Below are 16,254 nucleotides of genomic sequence, written 5' to 3'. Positions count from 1 at the left end.
CAAGTTTTATGCTGTTTATGTGGCAAGTAAATATAGAAACAACATATTATTCTTTGACTCGTGTTTCTTGCACAGATGATGCAGCTTCACGCTACAGAAAATCATGATACAGACCATTTCCCATAACACAACCCAGCCAGTAAGGCAAAGGTCATCTACAATCTGTTTCTCAAATTCTGAGCAACATGAGGCAATAGTGTTGAATATTGGATGGACCATTAACTAAATTTCCAGTTCATTATCTTTTCAGATGTTCAATGTTGAGCTTCTTGTCCCTCCAACTAGAAAATGACTGTTCCTGCTTTCATTGTCTCTAGATCTAGTCCAATACTCTCCCTGTCAGCTTCCCATCTTCTAGCTTATATTAATATGCTCACGAGAAATGAAATTACTTCCGGTTCCTATGTCTCATGGTCATACCCATCTATCATCCTGTGCTAGCTGACCTAGACTGGATCTGCCCAGCAAAGCCTCAATCTAGGACTCAACATGTTGCATTTCCAAACTCATTCATGGTTTTACCCCTCCTTATTTCTAAAGCTGCTTTAGCTCTACAATCTTCCAAGAATGCTTCCTTATAAACTTTAACCCTAACTTTTACTACTGCACCATTAGCAAAATATAACCTTTCATTGCATTTGAGGTACAAGCTGTTGTCACTGAAATGAATTCATTACACTTGGACTTAATTTAAGTTCATTACTGACAATGGTTTCAGACTATTATCCCAGTTCTTTATATTAGTACACAAGGAAAGAGAGGTTGGAACCCACACAAATGCCCTACATAATGCCAGTTTTAAATTCAGAAGTAGAAAATTGCAGAGCCCTTGTTTGTGTGACTGCTCCACTGGAGATAGACCTTTTTATAGAATCACACAAACAAGTTACAACTAGATAGCACCAGATAATTACCAGGACCAAAAGGAACAGTTTGAAAAACATTAAAATTACCTGTTCTTTGTGTGATAATAAATTGCAAGAGTAACACTGTTAGGAAGAGAAAAACAAAGTCATTAAAAAACCTTTAAAACTGTACCTTCGTGCAAATTAAAATACAAGCTGACATTATAATATAAGCTACAAATACAATTTTCCATTATCTCTTACCACTACAGGTTCAATAAGCACTGCTGGGATAGAACCGTTTACAGATTTTATAATTTCTCAGATGTTGAAAATGGAAGGGAAATACAAGTTGCTTTTTTTATTTACAAGCCACATTTTCTTATTCTTCACTTCCAAAGTAAGGTTGGGTGTTTCATGTAAGTCTGATCACTTTAGAGCTAGAGTAACACAAAATTGTAAACAAATCTGTAAAAGTAGAGATCTAGAGGCTAGCCACACTTCTGGAAATGTCCAATTTTCACACTTGTCTGGTTTTCTGGAAATCTGAACCTTGGATGTCAGTCTGGTATCAATTCTCAAATAGAACAGCAATTTCATCCTTATCATCAACCTCACCCTCTCAATTTACTCTTGGGTTCAACAATCATAGCCTTCATATTGACCTATACTTGTAAGAAAAAGGAATGGGCTTCAGTTAATAGCATGCAATGATATAGATATTTTGCCAACAGAATCAATGTGAAGAATGGCTAGTGCCATCAATTATGATCTTAAAATGGTATGGCCAATTTGCATACAATAAACTTCCACTGTGAAGTTAATGAAAAATTGAATTGTCTCATGGTATTCGTTTAAAGAATAAATGTTGACTATGAGTTTGAAACCACCCCACTCTCTTTGATAGATACCACAAGATCTTTCAGATCAACTCAAAATATCTCAGTTTTATGTTCTAACGTGATGGCCATATCTGAACCACCAGTACACCAAATGATGCATCTAATGTACTATGTCTTTTTCTTGGCTTTAATTCACCAAATCTCTTTACTGAATGTTCTTCCTTAATATAGGAGCATTAACTCAGATAATTCATTGTGAGTGGCTATGCAACTGCATAAGGTAAAGGCGGTTTAGTAGGAGTGCCTGAGTACAAGTGTAAGGAAGTCATGCTGCAGCTACCTGTATATAAAACTTTACTGAGACTGCACTTGGAGACTGTGGAAAAGGTGAAGAAAATGCTGCCTGGATTAGAGGGTATAAGCTGCAAGGTGGAACAAATTTGCGTTGTTCTCCCTAGAGTATCGGAGGCTGAGGGAAGATCTCAGAGATTTTTTTATATTATGAGAGATGGAGACAGTCAGAAACTTGGCCCCAGGGTAGAAATGTTAAACATCAGAGGACATACTTTTAAGGTTGGGGGGGAAGAGGGGGGAGCTTTACAGCAATGTGAGGGTTTTTAAAAAAAATATACAGAGACTGGTAGGTACCTGAAATGGGTTACCAGGGGTAGAAGAAGAAGCATGCAGTCTGGTGGATTTATGAGGCTTTTGTACAGACACATGAATATGAAGGGGATGAAGGGATATGGATGCACATGAGGAGGACAATTAGTATAAACTGACATCAAGATCAGCACAACATTGTGGGCCAAATGGCCTGTCCACTGCTGTAATGTTCTACGTTAATCACAATTTAAAAGACTGTTGCTTTAAAAAAACTAGTGACTACAAAATCCCATAGTTAGGCAAGCAAAGAAACCTGGGCAAAAATTTTTTTAAAAACTGCTAGAGGAATTCATCTGTAGGGGGAGGGGGGAAGGAACTGTTGAAGTTTCAGTTTGAGACCTGCAACAGGACCAAATCCTCATCTGCCTTAGAACGTCCTCTGGTATTTTGCCATTGGCCCTGGGGAAAATATTCTATTTACCCAATCCATGCCTCTCATAATTTTAATAACCTTTATCAGGTCTCTCCTCAGCCTCCAATGCTCTAGGTGCAACAACCTAAATTTATTCAAGCATAACAATTATTTCCCTCCTGCTTGAGCCAGAGGTCCTACAAGAGCATGCCTTTTTCCCCTCATTCCAGCATCTGCAGGACTCTTGTCTCTCCAAGCAAGTAAACTTAACTGGTTCCATCTGCTAGCTTGCCCCAAAAAAATCTGTTGATATCCTACCATTTAATTGTGCTTTTCAGGTTGGGCTGGCTTACAGTGCTGTCATCAATAAATATCGTTGAACATGAACTGTATTTTTTACTGAGTTGACCAGGAGATACCTGTGTAAAATAAAATGAAATCACTGCCCAAATACTTTTAACATTACAACAGGACAAGTCAATTCGTGAACCAATTATATAAAGTAAGCAGGGGTGTATCTTAAGAGTTTACTTCTCCATCATAACTAGATGATGTCATGCAATTCTATAGCATATTACAAAACACTCTAAACTAAAGGACTACTTCGACTACAAGGCTATTTACATTATGGACAAAAACACCAAATCATATACACCTTGCAAACCATCCCTAGTTGCTATAATTAAAAGAAAAGTCATTCCTGATAATCTTATTCAATAAACACGAATTGAACTAGTCTCAAACTGTAGCTGTATCAAGAGATTGAACAGTATGTAATTAAAATAGTTATAACTCTGATCATGATCATCGTTATCAACTTAAGTACTTTATGCTTCCATCTTTATTTGTAGAATTGTCTCATATGATAGTTTTACATGAATATCAGTAACTCATAAAGGAATCAAAGTTCATTGTGGAGACTCATCTGAAGAAAAAAGATAAATAACCAGTTCACAAATCTCTACAACTGTTCTTAAATGATCAGGAAATGTGAATCACTACAAATAATTGGAAGAATTTATGATTTTCTAAACATTTGTGCATTATTTCTTAATATACATTCCATACTACTGGTATTAGCACAGTATCTTTAATTAAACGTTCAATCTGGACAAAACTGCAAAAAAACAAGTGGAAAAGAAATGCACAAACAATGAGAGACACACATTCCATTTTTCTAATATTGAAAAAATTTATAAATTGTAAATGAGAAAATAAGCCAAAAAAGAAGTTGAAAGGAGTTCACATGAGGAAATCATGAAGAGTACATAACATTGTTTGATCAAGTTGCTGGCCACCAACTACATTTCAAATTCAAGTCCAACCTGCTGATGCCTTGCTCCAAAAGAACAATCCAAATGTAAACTACCAGGAAGCTATGAACTTGAGTTACTTTGGAATTTTAGCAATAAAAATGCCACCACACTCACATCAAATACTTTAGGTACAAAACAATTCTGCATATGGTTCCATTCAATACTGTAAAGTGCAACATGAGAAATATAGTTCAAAGTAAATTCATTATCAAAGTACATTTATGTCACCACATACAACCCTCAAGACTTGTTTTCTTGTGGGCATACACTGTAAATCTAAGAAACACGATAGCATCAATGAAAGATAAAATAATAATAAATAAATAAGCAATGAATATCGAGAACTTGAGATGAAGAGTCCTTGAAAGTGAGTCCATCGGCTGTGGGAATAGATCAATGATGGGGCAAGTGAAATTGAATGAAGTTATCCCCATTGGTTCAAGAGCCTGACGGTTGATGGGTAATGACTGTTCCTGAACCTGGTGGTATGGGTCCTGAGGCTCCTGTTCCTTCTTCCTGATGACAGCAGTGAGAAGAAAGCACATTGGGTGGAGGAGACACTGCTTTCCTGCAACAGAGCTCGGTCTACATATGCTCAATGATGGGGAGGGATTTACCCACAACAGAGTAGGCTGTATCCACTACTTTTTGTAAGATTTTCTGTTCAAGGGCATTGATACTCCCATACCAGGCTATGATTAAGCCAGTCAATATACTCACCACCAATCATCTGGAGGTTTGTTGAAGTTTTAGATGTCATGCCAAATCTACTGAAACTCCTAAGGAAGTAGAAGCACTGCCGTGTCTTTGTATTAGCACTTAAATGCTGTCACAGGACTGATCCTTTTGAATGATGACATCAAGGAATTTATAGATGCTGACGCTGTCCACCTCTAATCCCCCGATAAGGGCTGGTTTGTGGACCTCTGGTTTCCTCCACCTGAAATCAATAATCAGCTCCTTGGTCCAACTGACATTGAGTGACAGGTTGTTGTTGTGGTACTACTCAGCCAGATGCTTATTCATTACCACATCTGATTTGGCCAACAACAGTGGTGTTGTCAGCAAACTTAAATATGCCATTAGAAATATGCTTAGCCTCATAATCACAAGTATAAAGTGAATACAGCAGGGCATTATGGTGCACCTATGCTAATGGAGATTGTGGAGATATTGCTGCCAATCCGAACTGATTGGGGTCTAAAAGAGAGGAAATCGACAATCCCATTGCATAAGGAGGTATTGAGGACAAGGACTTGAAGTTTATTGATTAGTTTTGAGGGGTGATACTGTTGAATGCCAACCTGTAGTTGATAAAGAGCATCCTGATCTATGAACCTTTGCTGTCAAGATATTCTAGGGTTGAATGAAGAGCCAATGAAATGGCATCAGCTATTGACCTGTTGTGCAGGAAGGCAAATTGGAGCAGATCCAATTCACTTTTCAGACAAGAGTTAGACATAGAAGCAGAACTAGGCCATTCAGCCCATAGTCTGCTCCGCCATTTCATCAAGCCTGATCACAAATCCCACTCAACCTCATACACCTGCCTTCTTGCCCTATCCTTTGATGTCCTGACTGATCAGAAGATGATCAACTTCCACCTTAAATATACCTACAGACTTGGCCTCCACCATAGTCTGGGGCAGAGCATACAACAAATTCACTACTCCCTGACTAAAGAAAATCCTTACTTCTGTTCTAAAATGTCACCCCTCAATTTTGAGGCTGTGCCCTCTAGTTCTGGATACCCCCACCATAAGAAACATCCTCTCCACATCCACCCAATCTAGTCCTTTCAACATTCTATAGGTTTCAACAGATCCCCCAACGCTCTTACAGAATTCCAGTGACTACATGGCCAAAGCCACAAGATGCTCCTCATATTTAACCCCTTCATTCCCCAAATCAACCTCATGAAACTCCTTTGGACTCTTTCCAATGACAACACATCCTTTCTGAGATATGGGGCCCAAAACTGTTAACAATACTCCAAATGAGCCTGACTAGTGTCTTATAAAGCCTCAGCATTATCTCCTTGCTTCAATATTCTATTTGCCTTGAAATAAATGCCAACATTGCATTTGCCCTCTTTACCACAAACTCAACCATCTGGGAGTCTTGTACAAGGACTCCTAAGTGCCTCTGCACCTCTGATGTTTGAACCTTCTCCCCATTTAGATAATAGTCTGCACTATTGTTCCTTTTACTAAAACACATCATCATACATTTCCCAACACTGTCTTCCATCTGCCACTTTTTTTGCACATTCTTCCAATTTCTTTTTTTGCCCACTCTTCCAAGTCCTGCTTCCTCAGCACTACCTACCCCTCTACCTTTCTTTGTATCATCTGCAAACTTTGCCACAAAATCATCAATTCCATTATCCAAATCACTGACAATGTGAAAAGTAGCTGTCCCATAATTGACCCGAGGAACAACCCTGGCATGACAATGATGTCGACTCAGGCCTGAGAGGCCAGCGTTGGGCATTTTCATGCCTTAGAAGGCGCAGAACGAAAGTGTGTGGCACGCCACTCCTCATATAGACATTTTGCAGTATTTTTCTTTATTTTATGAGGTCGAGTTACCTCCACTCCAGAGTCTGGCACTGATGTCACTGCGCCACCAGTCTGGCAACCAACCAGAAAAAGCTTATTTTATTCCCACTCGCTGCCTCCTGCTTATCAGCCATTCTGCTATCCATGCCAGTATCCTTTCTGTAACACCATAGGATTTTATCTTGTTAAGCAGCCTCACGTGAGGCACTTTATCAAATGCTTTCTGAAAATCCAAGTAAATGACATCCACTGCCTCTCGTTTGTCTACTCTGCTTGTTATTTCCTCGAAGAGCTCTAACAGATTTGTCAGGCAAGATTTCCCTTAACAAAAACCATGCTGGCTTTGACTTATTTTATCATTAGTCTCCAAGTACCCCAAAACCTCATCCTTAATAATCAACTCCAACACTTTCCCAACCACTGAGATTAGGCCAACTGGCCTATAATTTCCTTTCTTTTGCCTTTCTCCCTCCTTAAAGAATGGAGTGAAATTTGCAATTTTCCAGTCTTCGGGACCATACCAGAATCAAGTGATTCTTGAAAGATCATGTCCAATGCATCTGTTATCTCTTCAGCAACCTCTTTCAGGACTCTGGGATGTGGTCCATCTGGCCTAGGTGACTTATCCACCTTAAGACCTTTGAGCTTGCCTAGCATTTTTTTCCTTTGTAATAGCAATGGCACTCACTCCTGCTCCCTGACACTCACAGACCTCTGGCACACCACTAGTGTCTTCCACAATGAAGACAGATTAAGTACCCATTAAGTTCACCTGCCATTTCTTTGTTCCCCATTACTACCTCACCGGCATTATTCTCCAGTGGTCCAATATCAATTCTCACCTCCTCTTTACTCCTTATGTAACTGAAAAAACTTTTAGCATCCTGCTTTATATTATTGGCTAGTTTGCCCTCATATTTCATCTTTTCATATTTTTATGGCTTTTTAGTTGCCTTTTGTTGGATTTAAAAAGCCCCAATCATCCATCTTCCCATTCACATTTGTTACCTTATATGCCCTTTATTTCATCACCAACCTCTTGAAGCATTTCATCACAGTAGATGCAAGTGCTACTGGACGATAGTCATTGAGGCAGGTTGCTACGTTCTTCTTATGCAGCGGTATAAATAAAGCCCGCTTAAAGCCGATGTACCTTAGACTGCTGAAGTGAGAGTTTAAATATAATGAAGAAGACTACAGCACGTTAATCAGCACAGGTCTTTAGTACTCAGCCAGGTACCCCATGTGGGGCAGATGCTTTCCATGGGTTCACCCTTCTAAAGGACACTCTCATGTCAGCCTCAGTGACTGAAATCACAGGATCATAAGGGGGGCAGTGGGAGTTTGTGAAGGTGCTTCCATGTTTTGATGGTCAAAGCAAACTCAGATGGCATTGGGCTCATCTGGGAGTGAAGTCTTGCCACTGCTGTTGAGCATCCCCCAGTGACTCAAGTTAGGCTCGGAATTGTCACTTCACACATGAGATGACTTTCCAGAGATCGAACCTGGATCTCTTGTATCTTACTTGGTCGCCAGACCTGGATGCCTCTGATCTGGCTCTCAGCAGATTGTAGATCTCATGGTTCATCCAGGGCTTCTGGTTGGGGAAGACTCTGAATAATTTTGTGATGACACACATTCACAACTGTTTTAATAAAGTCCATTATAACCCTGATGTATTCATTCAGATCCATAGGAGTCCATGAACACAGCCCAGTCCACAGACTCAAAGCAATTCCATAGCCACTCCTCTGCTTCCTATGACCACCTCCTTATTGTCCTCATCTCTGGAGACTTGCTCTTTAGCTTCTGACTAAACACAGGTAGAAGTATAGCTAAGCGATCAGTTTTCCTCAAATGTGGTCCAGGCACGGAACAGTAGGTATTCCTAACCATACTACAGCAGTGGTCTAGAGTGCTGGGATTCCTGGTGCTGCAGGTTATATTGTGTTGATAATTTGGCAGAGATTTCTTCAAACAAGCCTGACTGAAGTCCCCAACTATGATTTGAAATAGGTCAGGGTGGGCAGTTTCTTGTTGTGATGGCAGCATTCATTATTTCAAGAGCCTGGTTAATGTTGGCTTTTGGCAGTATGTAAACTGTGGTCAGGTTCATGAAGGACAACTCTCTTGATATGTGTAGACCACATAGCTCATCAGTTCTCACACAATATGCAAGATGGTTGTGGCTGATTTTAGGCAAAAAATTTTTGCCCTATCCCAAGACTTTTATTTACCCCTACAGTTCACTTTGGATCTTGGGACACTGGGACACAGTTACCCTAGCGCCAACTATCCTCTGCTTTCACATAAAAGGGTGTTCTTAATATAACTTTCACTTTTAATATTGTAAAATTTCAGGGAACATCTCAAATGAAGGACAATACATGGATGCTCTGTGTTTGCTGTTTGATTTGAGCATTTCCACAAATTTTATTTTGGAAATAGGGATTAAGGTGATGTTCCAGAGCTGAGGGACAAGGCACCTGATGACACCTCTGCCGCTGGAGGGTCAAAAGGAGAAAGATATCATAGAGAATAGAGTTTGAATAATGGAAAGTTATTAGGCTAACAGTAACAGAAGTGGGGGGGGGGGAAGCAAAGACGTATTTTGTGATCTAAATATTCAAAGTAGAGCTATCATAACTGGAACAGTTTTGCTACTAAATGCATGTGCTCTTTGCAGCTTGTAGCACTGTGAAGTGGCAAGAATTCTTCATTTGTCATCCAGGGCTACCTTGAGGCAGTTGCATTATTGCCAAAAAAAGCTTGAATAAAAATAATGGATAGAAATTATAGTTATATCTGAAACACTTGCATTTAAACACTGCCTTTTATTAGGTTAGACTGACCAATGTAATAATCACTCTATAATGGAAGAAAAGCAGTAGCCAATTTATATAACACAGTGACTGGCAAATAGCACTGATATTCTGTTTGACAACAGATAGTCTGTTTGCAGGTAGTTTTCTTATATAGCAAATGATGTTAGCCAGTAGGGAGAATTTCACAGTTCTTCAGAATACTACAGAGTGGTCCTTATTATCCTCAATATTGCAGTAGGAGAGCTAAGAAATTATGGCCTATTTAGTTTTGAATGTTTTGCTGCTGCATTGTTCAAAAAGGTAACATAATCTACTCCTATGAACATGCAGTGTCAGTCTACGACATTTCAGTTGGAACAATTGTGATCAAAATAATACATGACTATTTCTGAAGCAACCTGTTTCCATTGCAGCTGAGCATATACTAGCTCTGGTTAAAAGCCTTTTGAGCTCAAGACCTTAAGGATCTATATTGATATTACTGGCTGTGAAAGATTAAAAACCCAAATTACAGCAACTAGTGTCTACTTCATCTCCTCAGAAAAGCAAAGTAATTTCTCCAAAAATAAGGATATATAAATTATGTACCTGAAATCAATGCCTGGCATTTACAGCAGAGTGGTTATCAAGAGTTATTGATAAAGAAAACGCCCATTTACCTCCCTTCACTCTGGCTGGTCATAGCATTCTCACTATATGCTGCCTTTTTGACTGGACCATCAACTTGACTGATCTTGGCAGGCTAATTTCATGTGGGCTCCCTACCACTCAAGAGTCTTGCATGTGGTGGAGGGGAACATGTGACCAGCCTCATGAGTGCTGACAATATCAGGATTAAAGCCATATTCCCCATTCCCCAAAGCCTGCTTTGCTAACTTTTGCAAAAGGAAACTATATGTAGAGGGGTCATAAGTTTCCTCCAGCATCAAGTGGATTCAATCAGTATCATCAATATTTAGTAAAATATTGCTGATCATTCCAAAGATATAACATCCATGTTTGAACAAAATATTAAACAATTCTAACCAGTTTATTTTACTTTTTTAAGCTATCATTTCAAAAACAACTGACAACTACATTTAGACTAAAAGCATATTTATCAATGGAAATAAAAATATCTGACGGAATCATATAATCAGCTTAATATTTGGCAGACTACTTGATCCATTTCTGAAAGTAGTAATATCCTTTTAAAGAATGAAATAATAATTTTATGGGTTACTTTACTTTAAATCAAAAGCTGCTACAATATTGGCCCCGTAGCCAAAATATTCATGCATGCATTGTGAAAACACCAGCTCTTTCAATTCCTCCCTTCCCATCATCCAAGACCCAAAAAACATACTATTAGATGAAAGAACTTTTAATTTATAGCAGTATGTTTTCTACAGTACAACCATATCTGTAATTCCGAAGTACTTCATTTGCTACAGAATTAAGGGACAGCATAACAATGTCAGAAGCACAGCATTACACGATGCAAAATACATGAAGCGGTATGGGGAAACAAGCCAAATATATGATATGGAAAAGATCAGGCACGGTTCTCTGGGTGATGGAACTCAAAAGGGCTGCATAAAACTGCTGTGTCTACACTTGGAATATTGTATGCGATTCTAGTCACTCTTCATTATAGCAAGAATGTGCAAACTTTGGAAAGAGTGCAAAAGACATTTACCTGGATGCTGTTTAAAGTGCATGTGCTATAAGGGGAGGTTGGAGAAATTTTGAGCTTTGGAGGCGAAGGGGACATCTGATAGATGTTTGTAAGATTAAGAGAGGGTAAATAGTCATGTCAAATTCTAGAAGACATGCATTTAAAGTGAGAGTGGGCAAGTTTAAAGGAGATGTACAAGGCAGATATTTTTTGTTTTAAACACAGCGAGTGGTAGATACCTGCAATGGGCTGTCGGGAGAGTGACAGAAGCAGATACTATAGCTGCTTTTAAGAGGCTGTATGTAGATACATGGATATCCAGGTACATGGACAGTGGGATTTGGATCACGTACAGGCCAAAGAGAATTACAGTCGGTCCTCCTTTCCGTGGGGGATTGGTTCCGGGACCCCCTTGCAGATACCAAAAATCGCGAATGCTCAAGTTGGTGTACTTTAGGACCCAGCAGAGCACCGGAGCTTATTTAACCTGTTTCAGTGCGGTGGACTTTAGGACCTAGCAGAGCTTGGGACCCACCACCCGTAGCATTTCTGTTCCGGAAAACGATTACGATTGAAAATAAAGTGGAAATAATAAAGCAATCAGAAAGACCTGAAACGTCAGTCATTGGAAAAGCGTTAGGCTACAGTCGGTCAATTGTCGGAGCAATTTTAAAGGATAAAGTGAGAATAATGGAGCATGTGAAAAGCCCTACCCCAATGAAAGCTACAATTATTACTGAGCAATGCAGTGGTTTAATTATTGAAATACATACGTTTAAGTGTTTTACATAGAAAGGTAAAATATATACTAAATACTAAGACAAATGTTTGACTAACTGATGCTAAATAATACTGGATGTACCCGTTCCGACTTAAGAGAACTTCCGTTTTTTTTCGATTCCCGATCCGCGGTAACCTATGTACATCCTCCCGTATACTTTAAATCATCTCTAGATTACTTCTAATACCTAATACAATGTAAATGCTATGTATATAGTTATTATACTGTATTGTTTAGGGAATAATGACAAGTCTACATGCTCAAACAACGAGTGCTGGAGAGAGAATTTCCAGTGTTTTCCCGATCCGCAGTTGGTTGAATCCGCGCATGCGGAACCTGCGGATAAGGAGGGCTGACTGTAATTGGGTGCTTGTTGCAGACACTATGGCCAAAGGCCTTTTCCTGTGCTGTTTTAGATTCTTTGTTCTAGCCGGTCTCAACAGTACAGAAAGTCACTGAAACATCTAGCTGTCCAAGTTTCACTTATTATACTACATATTTCACTGAACTGTAGAGAGATACTCAGTTTTAAAAGAACTGTGACCCTGAAGTTACATTATAGCATTATCAGCTTAAGAATACCTGTGCTCTTCTGAAACATTTTTCCAGTGGAAATGCCAATCCATTTCAAAATGAATGAATTAAACCTTTATTAAAATAACAGTCAAAATGTAAAGCACTCTTATGCTAATACCTTATAGTACAATTTCTGGAGTCTGCAAGACTCAACAGTCAACAATTCAACTTGAAAATCTTCCATTTTATGTGTTTCTTGCAGAAATCAGTGTTTACTTTGCAAATCCCAGTGCACACATTGGACACAAGGTGGCACCAAACAGCTTGCCAGAATATCCAGCACAGCACACATTAAAAATATTTTGAATCTTTTTCTCCTAGGATTGAAAATCATGTAGATAGTTACAAGCTACTGACAAAAAAATCAAAATTAATAAACACATATTCATGAAAATAACTCAATAATTATGTCCCTGAAGTCAGGTTTTAAAACTGAAGTCCCGCATCACCAGATTTAAGAATATAGTTGCAAGTTTGTGAACCCTTTGCAAATACCTGGTTTTCTGTATTAATTACTCATACTTTATCTAAGTCACAATAATAGACCAACACAATCTGCCTAAACGAATAACACAAACAACTGTACTACTCCTTGTCAAAACTGAACAAGAATGGTGTTCATGGAAGGACACCACAAGAGGAAATTATTGCTCTCCAAAAAAAAATTGCTGCACTTCTCAAGTTTGCAAAAGACCACCTGGATGTTCTGGGTCAATGTTCTGTGGACTGACGAGAACAAAAGTTGAACTTTTTGACAGAAATGCACACTGCTCTGTTTGGAGGAAAAGGACATTGCACACCCACACCAAAGCCTCATCCTAATTGTGCTTTGCTACCCTAGGGCATGGACAGCTTATAATCAATGAGAAAACAATTCATTCAAAATCTATCAAGACATTTTACAGGAGAATGTCAGGGTAGTGGAACAATTGCTACTTCCCTTCCTTCAATCATTCAGTTTTGGATCATTTGGGTAAACCCTAATTACAACAGTTCAGCAACACTATGACCACCTTGATCATTTTGCTCAAAAATGGACCTCTGTTCTTTTTTGTTCTTTGTTGTAAATTTTTTTGAATAATTTATGTTTTTCTCATGAATGCCATTTGCCTGTGATGCTACAAATTTTCCATTGTACCTGTGAGTACACATACTTGAACATTTGACAATAACGACTTTGAAATGTTAATTCTGCCTTCTTCCTATAGATGCCTGATCTGCTGAGTATTTTTAACATTTAATGTTTTTATGTTAGACTTCCAGCATCTGCAGTTCTTCCAATTGTCAATTTGATAACATTGCCTTGCAGGCATCACATGCAAAGACATTTTTCATCACAACTGTGTACAAATTTAAAAAATGACTCATTCCAATTGATAAAAGAGAATATTAAAATTGCACAGGATTATCTAAAAGTTGCAAAGAGGATAATAAAAATTTCAGTGTTTTCAGTGGAACTTCAGACTACATTTTTAGGAAAGAAAGTCTGAAGTTCTGTTGAAAGAACCAATGGCTACAATAGTAGATAGTTTACAGGAATTGCACTTACATGGTTTATGTGGTTACTCTTCCTCTTCTCCCTCACTGTTTACAAAAGAAGAAATAAAGTTAAAACATCAGTAATTTAAATTAAACAGCTAATTTTAAAATTATGATTTATACTGCATGTTGGGACAGCAGATACTATGATAGTACAGCAAATGTGTTATCTAATGTCTTCAACACAACATAAAAGACTTCATAACTAGTTAAATAGTTTTCAGGTGTAATTGATATTTTACAGGGAAGCTTGACAGGCAAGTTACACGAAACAAGTTGCTGGAAACAGCAATGAGAAAACAAATTAATTCACAGGCTCATGGAGAGGTAAATCACTGAGAAGACTCCCCTTCTGTTTCACAAGATGACAGTCACAGAAAATGACAGTGCAGAAGAACCCCTTCAGCTCACTATGTCCACGTCCATCATAAAAGCCATTTAAGGCCATCCTTTTCCTGGTTCTCAGTTTGTAGATTTTGTGGGTAATCATTCAAGTACTTTACAAAGGTGATGAAGACTTTAGCACTGACTACTCTTAGAGAAAACGAGTTCATCATACTCATGGAATAGCAAACTGGGATTTTTGTCATGCACCTCAGTACTGCAGTTTCTAGACAAGTTTCAACTATTTAAAAATGGGGGCACTAGTCCATGAGTATCTGAACCAAAGGAGAGCACTGCTACTGGACTGACTGGCAGTATTTTTAAGCTTTTAACTTTGGATGGGACATTATGGATACACATGGAGCTGCAAAATTTAGTGACACTAGTTGCATCACACAAGAATCAAAGTACAGACAGTTCACTTGAAAACTTATCAGCTGTATAATTTGTGCAACATTCATGCATTGAAGCGGGTGGCAGAGAGATGCAAGAGGATGTTGGAAGAAAGGCAGTTCTTGGTAAATAATTTGCACTCTTCGACACCATCTCAAGATATTGGCTTAATGAATCAAACAAAAAAAACTCATCATGATATATCTGCCTATCAGATGGAAGTACTGTACTATAGGAAGGATGTGAAGCTCTATAGAGTGAAAATTCATTAGAATAATTCGAATGATGAGGGGTTTCAGCTAGAAGATACTAGAGAAGTTGGGGTCTCCTCTTAGAAAAAGAGATTGGCTAAATGTGTAGAAGGTAATGGTGTATATAGGGTGGTTAGAGAGATGCCAAGCCATCATGACTACCGTAGATTTTGCACTACAGAGCGCACCTGATTAAAAGCCGCTGGCTCTAATTTTAGAAATAAAATCAATTTTGTACTTGTACAAGCCGCACCGGATTTTAGGCCACACCAGATTTTAGGCCGCACCGGATTTTCGGCCGCAGGTGTCCCACGTTGTAATATGAGATATTTACACAGAAAGATATTACACGTGAGGATTTTTTAACTTTTAATTAAATCCATATGGTAACATAAACAAATACATATTGCAAATGCTTTTTTTCGAACCGTGCCTGTAACGCGGCTACTTTTAAATATACGTTGCGTATACTTTTTTACTGAACAACATTCCAATATCTCCTAATGACTGGTAAAAAATATATATACTGCAGCCTACCAGGAAAAGTTATTGATCGCCTTTAACTTAAAAGCAGCGTTTTGGCTCCGCCGCTCGCCCCCCCGCCTTCCCGTTTATCGCAAACCGGTATTTTTCCCACAAGACGCCGCGAAACCGGGTGTGACGTCATAGCATCCCGGGATGTAGTACAGAAAACAAATATAGTTAAAACACTTCTAACTTTAACTAACAAATGAATTACTAAGCGAAAATATTATAAACTAAATAACTGCCATAAAGGCAGCACAATGCTTTTCTTCGAGTGTTTTCCATGTTGATGAGGGTGAGTACAAATGACTGATTTACAATAATTTAATTGTGAAAGTGCGCTTGATTTATCGTACAATTTCATTGGACCTCTGTGAACTATTCATCAATTTTATTGGTCTACTGTTACGAGGCAAAATGTTTTTGGCGGCATGAAAAAAAATCATGCATTAGCCGCACCGTAGTAAAGGCCGCAGTGTTCAAAGCTGTTCAAAATGTGGGAAAAAAGTAGCGGCTTATAATCCGACATCTACGGTAGATGGTTCGAGACTCAGTGAACACAAGATTTAAATTTTTCAGAATAACATACAAGTTGTACATGAGAAGAAAAACATTATTTTGAATATTTATGAACTGACATCTCTGCATTTAAGGTTGTTGGAAATGGAATCACTGCTTTCAAAGGAAAACCTCAGAGGGAATAACAAGAGGGTTCCTATCTCAATCTAACACTACAGTTTA

The 16,254-nt window shown here is 38.5% G+C and overlaps 1 protein-coding gene across 3 annotated transcripts in view; it reads right to left on the bottom strand.

Annotated features, from left to right (window-relative positions):
- ccnyl1 (cyclin Y-like 1) overlaps positions 1 to 16,254 on the bottom strand; it is a 99,914-nt gene that overhangs the window by 62,260 nt on the left and 21,400 nt on the right. For all 3 annotated transcript variants that reach the window (XM_073046531.1, XM_073046532.1, XM_073046533.1), the window contains 3 exons: positions 13,971 to 14,005; positions 3,024 to 3,124; positions 954 to 989 (listed from right to left, as the gene is read on the bottom strand). In XM_073046531.1, coding sequence (XP_072902632.1) covers positions 954 to 989; positions 3,024 to 3,124; positions 13,971 to 14,005 — 172 coding nt within the window. The remainder of the gene's footprint in view (positions 1 to 953; positions 990 to 3,023; positions 3,125 to 13,970; positions 14,006 to 16,254) is intronic.

Source organism: Hemitrygon akajei, chromosome 5 (assembly GCF_048418815.1).
Source record: "Hemitrygon akajei chromosome 5, sHemAka1.3, whole genome shotgun sequence".
Taxonomy (NCBI): Eukaryota; Metazoa; Chordata; class Chondrichthyes; order Myliobatiformes; family Dasyatidae; genus Hemitrygon; species Hemitrygon akajei.
The sequence above is the reverse complement of the archived record's forward strand: the minus strand, read 5'-3'. Positions and strand labels throughout refer to the sequence as shown.